Source organism: Clinocottus analis, unplaced genomic scaffold (assembly GCF_023055335.1).
Source record: "Clinocottus analis isolate CAN_PGR_092001 unplaced genomic scaffold, fCliAna1.0.p SCAF_29, whole genome shotgun sequence".
NCBI lineage: Eukaryota > Metazoa > Chordata > Actinopteri > Perciformes > Cottidae > Clinocottus > Clinocottus analis.
This window is the reverse complement of record NW_027176031.1, coordinates 2980001-2987500: the sequence shown is the minus strand read 5'-3', so window position 1 is coordinate 2987500 and position 7500 is coordinate 2980001. Positions and strand designations below refer to the sequence as shown.

Genomic DNA, 7500 nt, shown 5'->3' with positions numbered 1-7500 from the left:
AAAAAAAGACCTCAGCACTTTAAGCATGAATTGAGAGTATATATCAAATCTACAACCCCGTTTTAAAAAGATGTTTAGAGGAAAGCAGCTCACTAAGCCACTGATACAACCTGATGCTCACACATCTGCACTTATTCTGTTTTGTTTTGCAAAAAAATAGCTTATTGTTTTTCACAATAATTCATGAGTGGCAGAGCCTTTTCCTGGAAGGAAAAGCAGTTCAATCTTGTCAGGGTTAATTTTAAGGTGGTGTGTGGACATCCACTGAGAGATGACAGGCAGAGATTCACTCTGCTACCTGTGTTTCTGATTGGGGAAACGAGAGGATCAATTGGGTGTCATCGTCAGCATAGCTATGGTAGGAAAAGGCATGTAAGCAAATGACAGAGCCGAGAAAGTTGGTGTACAGAGATAAGAGGATCCCGGACGGAGCCCTGAGGGACCCCAGTAGTGAGAGGACAAGGTTCAGACACGCATCCTTTCCAGGTTACCCGGTAAGTGCGATGGTCGAGGTAGGATAAGAGGGAGAGCGCAGTGCCTGAGATACCGAGATCCTGGAGGGAGGAGATGAGAATCTAGTGGTTCACGGTGTCAAAGGCAGCAGAGAGGTCTAGAAGGATAAAGACAGAAGAGAGAGAGGGGCCGCTCTAGCAGTGTGGAGCTGCTCAAAGTGGTGTCTCTCACACGTGGACTTCAGCAACGCCTTCAGCAAGGAGGGCAGTCTCTGTTGAGTGGCCTGCCTTAAATCCAGACTGGTGAGGGTCCAGAAGGTTGTTCTGGTGGAAAAAGGAGGAGACTTGGATAAAGAAAGCTAGCTCCAGAGTTTTGGAAAGAAGGGGAAGGAGAGAGACAGGTCGGTAGTCGTTGACTTCGGATGGATTGAGAGTGGGTTTCTTCAGGAGATGGTTAACTCTTGCCTCCTTCAGAGAGTTGGGAAAACAGCCAGTGGCTGCGTTTCCCAGATTCGATCGTTCTTAAGGATTTAAGAAGGCTCGAAAGAAAGGTTCGCTAAGAAGGAGCACTAAGATACGAGTGTTTCCCAGATGCATTCTTAACTGCCTTCTTAAGATCTCGCCAAAGAAGCTTCCTAAGACGCTACTAGTGGGAGCTGTTCACCGCTGTGGTGATGAAACTAAATCAATCGATGGCAGGTTAATCGATCACCCACCACTTTATTAGCGCATAAATCACGCACAACAGACCCTGTGGTCCCCACACACAGGTGCAATTACGGTAAGCGCGCGTGTGTGTGCCATCCACGACACCAATCACCCTTGGGATCTCAGCCATGGCATGAAATCCACGGTGGACCTGGCGGACCTCGTCCCGTCTGGTGGGCATTCTGATGTGTGTGCGGGCATGGCGCAGGAGGATCGGTGTCACTATGCTGTATTGCAGCCGTGGTGTCTCTCACACGTGGACTTCAGCAACGCCTTTATACGTGGAGCCTCTCTTGATGAGGTTCAGCAGAGTTCAGTTACACCTGTCAGTTTCCCTGATATTTACAGAATACCACAGGGTTGTTGATGTTTTTTATAACATGGCGCATGGCGCAGGAGGATCGGTGTCACTATGCTGTATTGCAGCCGTGGTGTCTCTCACGCGTGGACTTCAGCAACGCCTTTATACGTGGAGCCTCTCTTGATGAGGTTCAGCAGAGTTCAGTTACACCTGTCAGTTTCCCTGATATTTACAGAATACCACAGGGTTGTTGATGTTTTTTATAACTAACGTAAACTCATATGCAGATGCCGAATGTGTGTGAAAACGCAATGAGTGATAGTAATGCTGATTAATTTTATGTATGTAGCTACAGGAACACAGGGGAAATTGTTTATTTTTATATCGTTATTTTTTTTAATGCTATTTTTGCTTGCGTCAGTGTCCTGTAGCTGTAAGTGCACATTCCTCATTACGCATGGTTTTAGTATTTCTTTGAATATCAGATATAACTTTCCCTGACGCGGCTGCAGTGAGCGTTTGTCGCTAAGAAGGCTGTTAAGAGTGGGTCAGGCCGATCTTACGTTTCGTTCTTAGTGAAAGAGCATCTGAAGCTAAGAACGACTCTGGGAAACGCGTCGTTCTTTCACAGCGCTCTTAGAGCGCTCATAAGACGCTCTAAGAGCGCTCATAAGACGCTCTTAGCGCTTAAGAGCATCTTAACGAATCTGGGAAACGCGGCTAGTATCTTTTTTGTAAAGTTGTCAACAAAGTGGCTAGGTAGAATGGTGGAGGAGGAGACAGTGGGGTCAAGGAGGTTGGAGAAGATGGAGAAGAGTTTTTTGCGGTTAGAAAAAGAGGATTCAATTCCGGATTGGTAGAACAGGCTTTTGCCTGCAGAGATAGAGGCAGAGAAGGAGAGAAGAGAGTGATAGGCGACCAGGTCATCGGAATGTTTTTGGATTTTGGCCATTCCCTTTCCTTTGCTTGCATAGTAGCTCTCTCTGCATGCACCGAGTCAGACAACCACACAATCGGAGAGGACTTGCGGACCTTTCGTGTTGTAAGAGGACAGAGAGAATCAAGAGAGGAAGACAGAGCGGAGGGAAGAATGTCTGCGGCACAGTGAAGATGCATGAGTGAGAGAGTCAGTTGAAGGAACGGCCGACAGGACTGACGAGGCCACAGAAGAGGGAGTGAGGGTGCGAATGTTGCAAAGGACAGGTGTAGAGTCAGTTGATGTGGGAGGGTTGTCAGTTCCAAATAGTTGGAGAGAGTAGGAGATGAAGAAGTTGTCAAAGACACAAAGTGGAGTAACAGTGAGGTTGGATGTAGAGCAGTTTCTGGTGAAAATATAGTCAAGGTGGTTGCCAGCTTTGTGAGTAGGGGGGGAAGGACTAAGTGAGAGAGCAAATGAAGACAGTAAGAGTACAGTAAGCCCTGACAAGGTGTTGGGTCTGTGTTTTGATGCATGTGTGAACGAGTCCGATGCCTATAGTATCTACAAATGGATATGCACACAGGTATGGAAGAAAAACACATTCACAGGGCAGTGTTTATACTCAGCCGCCCCTGAAGACTCCAACGAAAGACTCCAATGTCTTTATCCTCCGAATCTTCATACGAGTCCTCACTGACACTACAGTTGACGCTTCAATCCCCCATCTGGTTTTATGCCGGAGTCGGTAGAATTAGCTACAGTTACAATCCGAGGTCTCGCAGAAAGAGTTTGCACACAGACAAAATATGAGTTGGCTGGGGGAGCTTTTCGACGGATGACTCAATTCATCGTTTAGAAAGCAACCCTGTCCTCTTTGTGTGCAGTAGATTTCGCCTCAGTAGTGGGTTCTATCCTCGCCCCTTGTATTTGCAGCCAGTGCAGCATGTCCCTGTGGCTGGATCCCACACTCTTGTGCTGGTGCTTGTCCAGCCTTCAGAATTCCTTGCTTTCGGTTTGAGCGATGTATGTGTGATGTCAGGCAGCAGATGATATTCAAGCCCTTTCTCATACTTGTCCTTCTCTAGCCTCCTTTTGACCCAAACCAGCCTCCCCCTCCCTGCCCTCCTTGGAACAGTCATGAGGGGATGTGGAATGAGCAGAGGGACACAGGAAATTGGAGTGGAGGTCCACCCAGAGAAGGAGGCCCCTGGAGCGGTCCTGGTGGGTCTGATCAAGGCCCTCCATCTTGGAACTCGTATGACCAGCAGCCGCCATGGGGGAACCAGCCTGACCAGCCTCCATGGGGCCAGAGGGAGCCCCCATTTCCTCCACGCATGCAGGCATGTGACTTTCATTTGACTGTCTTTGCATTGATTTATTTGATTTATTATTGAATGAATTAGATTTTTTATTATATACTCAACATTTAATTACAGTCTATCCATGTTGAACCTTTTGTGTTGCATTAAAGATTGTGGTGGTGATTGACATTAATGACAATATCCTGTGTGTCCAACTTTTATTTCTATAGAGACCTCCCCATTTCAGAGGGCCCTTCCCTCCTCACCAGCAGCCACCTCCTTTCAACCAGCCCCCACCACCACACAGTTTTGGACGCTTTCCGCCACGCTTTATGCAGGACGACTTTCCTCCCAGACACCACTATGACAGGCCACCGTACACCCCACATCGCTTCGACTATGCTCAGGGAGATTATCCCGCAGGTGAGTGCAGAGGCAGAAAGTATCCCACAGCTACCTTTTTTGCACCTGTAAAATATTTATTTACTCATCTCATGTATTTTAACAATATACACCTCCTTTATCAGACATGCCAGGTCCCCCCCACCACCATCCCAGTCAGAGGCTTCCTCCCCCAGGTATGGGGACTGATCATCCTCCCTGGGGTGGAAGCCAGCACCCGGATTTTGGCCCACCCCCACACGGCTTCAATGGCCATTCACCCCACATGCGTCATCGTCAGCAGCCAGTGCAAGATGACCCCAGTCTGGTGCCTAACGTACCCTACTTTGACCTGCCAGCTGGTCTCATGGCTCCGCTAGTCAAAGTACGTCATCATCTTCTGGTTAGAGCAGTAGTGCTCAAAAGTGGGGCGAGTGCATGATGGAAGGGTCATACATGTCGGGTGGGGATATGTTGCTAAATTCACGTTTTGATGAGTCTTTTACGTCAGAACAGTAAATCTGCAATCACAATAGCAATTCTATTTGCATTCAGACAGAGTCTGTAGGTTTACAGAATGGACAGACACTTGACAGGGGTCGAAAGTGAAATAAACCAGGCTTCTGAGACGTAAAAGACAACGTGTTCAGCTCCAAGATGAGCATCCATCAAGTAATAAAAAGAATATATGATGTACCTAATTGTTCCAAGCTTTGTTTATAACGCTATAAATAATGTTTTTTAACGTCAATAACTTACGAAAACATTTCCTTACACCTTGTTAGGGACCTGCTGATATAAAGGTGACAAATTTACTTTATTGCTAGAAAAAAGTCTTTACGATTAAATGGAGAAGAAAATAACAGTGGCTGATGACGCACTGCCACAGTGGCTTACAGAATGGTCAAGGTCCAAGACGGGACAGTGGAAGTAAATTACAGACTTATCGGAATAGCTGAATGGATTATCATAATGGAAACGGCCGATACAAATTGTCATAATACTGTAATTTTTTTAATAAAAATACTGATCCACTCCCAGTACAGTTTTAGAATTGACTCATTAGACTAATTTACCCACAACAGTCAAACCTTCATGATCATCTTATGTCTATTGCTCAGCTTGAGGACTGTGATTATAAACCTCTGGACCCTAAAGACATCCGCCTGCCCCCTCCCATGCCACCTAGTGATCGCCTGCTTGCTGCTGTGGAAGCTTTCTACAGCCCTCCTTCCCATGATCGGCCTAGGAACAGGTACTCGCACACTTAAACTCTGTCAAAAAGACAAGAGAATGTTTGTTATTTACAGCTGATCAACATTGAACACAAGTTTGTGAAGTTGTGTTTGGTAGATTACTTCTCTATTGTAACAATGCTTCTTGGCAATACATTGTATACTGTTGGAAAGCCTGTTCATTTCGCTTTCAAATGGTGCCCCATTTGTAAAGAACATGCATTTGTGGGATAAGCAGCACTGCTGCGTGTGGGTTTCGTCCATAAAGAATGTGCTAAATCCTCTCTGCCAATGCCGAACAGCTGATTCTACTGTTGTTAGTGACTCTTGTTTGGTGGATGATTCAAGTATTGAGGAAGAAAGAGACATATTGGCAATTTTGCAATGTATCAATTTAACAAAGTCAGGAGCCTCAGTAGTGTGTGGAAGAACCATACACAGCCACTGCTGTGGGACGGCATTCCACTACTGTAGCATGATTTGTCACAGGTCGGCCAACGTTGTTGTGTTGGTCACTCTAGCACGAACAACACGCCCAAGCTGATCAACAAGTGTTAATTTGGTTTGAGGTCAGGACTGCTGGAGGCCATTCCATTCTCTCTACTCCCAAACTCTGTAGGTAGTCTCTGATAAACCCGCTCTGTTGGTGGCGAGTGCAATAGGATAGCTGCTGGTTGAAGAATCTCATCTCGATATCTCTCTGCATTAAGATTGCCTCCAGTGAAGCACCTTTGGTGTACCGGAAGCTTGTTACTGATCGATTTCAATCATCCACCAAACATGTCATTATCAACAGCAGAATCAGCTATTCGGCATTGGCAGAGAAGATTTGGCACATTTTTCATGGCCGCAACCCTCATACTCAGCTGTGCTGCTCATCCCACAAATACATATTCTTTACAAATGGGGCACCGTTTAAAAGGGAAATAAACAGGCTTTTCAAGAAGCATTTTTATAGATTGTTAGAGAAATAAACTACCACATGCAAATCTCCAAATTTTTTGTTGGATCTTTATAATCCTCCATAGGCCGTGGTGGCAGGTTAACAATGAGAAGCCTGCTCGCTTTACTAGAATTATTGTTGCATTACAAATAAAAAAAGAGCAAGGATAAGTCAGTCAGTTACATTTGAGTCATTGTGTATTTCTACACTCTTAGGAAGTTTGCCCTTCTGTGGGAAGTTTGAAGACAGTGTGTAATTTGCTTTAGATTAAGGTTCTTGTCATGTAGAGAAGTTGTGAATCAAGGCTAAGGTTATCATTTATTATCCTTAATTTACAACAAGGACCTTTACTTTTGTGTTGAATTTGTCTGTCCTTGTGGACCATTGTGTTAGTGTTTCTGAGTACGAGATTCCTGTTGGTTTTTACTGCACCAGGGTTGACCGTTTTGAGGAACTTTGTGATCCAGTGACAGGTGGAGGCCGGGACAGTGAGTTTGGAGTGGGATGATGGTGTTGAACACCAAGCACAAGTCCACAAACCGTATACCTACATATGTCCCTGCATAGTCACTGTTACCACAGGATTTAGTGCTTTCCTGATGTTCTGTCTCTGAAAGAACAGAGCTATCCTCGAGTCTCTTGGGGTCGAGGAGATGGCAGGGGGTTCAATTAGTTGTTTGATGGCAGGGTGGATGATGGATTTGAATGTTTCTCCTTACTGCAGTCAAACAGTTTCTGCTCGTTAGTTTGTGACAGATTTGATCAACATCTAAAGTTCTTCAGTCTGTGGTTCCAGTGCTTGTATTAGTTAGGCCCAATCCAGATTCAGCATTTTCTTAGCTATGTGTTTTTATTTTAGGATTTAATTATAAGATAGCTGTGAAAATGTATACAATACATCAGTTTATGGCAATGGCACACCATGAAACCAGATTATTTACAGTAGTTGCACACGTGTTGTAGTGCTGTTAGAAATTGTTATAGTTCATAGTCTACAGCTGACTGTGGTTTGTTCCTACACCAGTGAAGGCTGGGAGCAGAACGGCCTGTATGAGTTCTTCAGGGCCAAAATGAGAGCCAGGAGAAAAAAGGGACAGGAGAAACGCAACAGGTGAGCTTCCTCTTCCTTCTTTCTCTTATTTGTATCTCGTCTGAACTTTGTATTTTTCTGTTGAAACGAGCTTTTAAATGGCTTAGTTCTGGTTGGTTACTAGCTTCCACATCCATTGTGGAGAAGATATCACTGTTGGTGAAATAAGG

At 45.2% G+C, this 7500-nt stretch overlaps 1 protein-coding gene across 3 annotated transcripts in view; it reads left to right on the top strand.

The window, feature by feature from the left end:
- Positions 1-7500, top strand: part of cherp (calcium homeostasis endoplasmic reticulum protein) — a 52700-nt gene that overhangs the window by 37925 nt on the left and 7275 nt on the right. For all 3 annotated transcript variants that reach the window (XM_068593246.1, XM_068593247.1, XM_068593245.1), the window contains 5 exons: positions 3466-3720; positions 3912-4104; positions 4209-4447; positions 5184-5317; positions 7265-7351. In XM_068593246.1, the coding sequence (XP_068449347.1) occupies positions 3466-3720; positions 3912-4104; positions 4209-4447; positions 5184-5317; positions 7265-7351 (908 nt within the window). The remainder of the gene's footprint in view (positions 1-3465; positions 3721-3911; positions 4105-4208; positions 4448-5183; positions 5318-7264; positions 7352-7500) is intronic.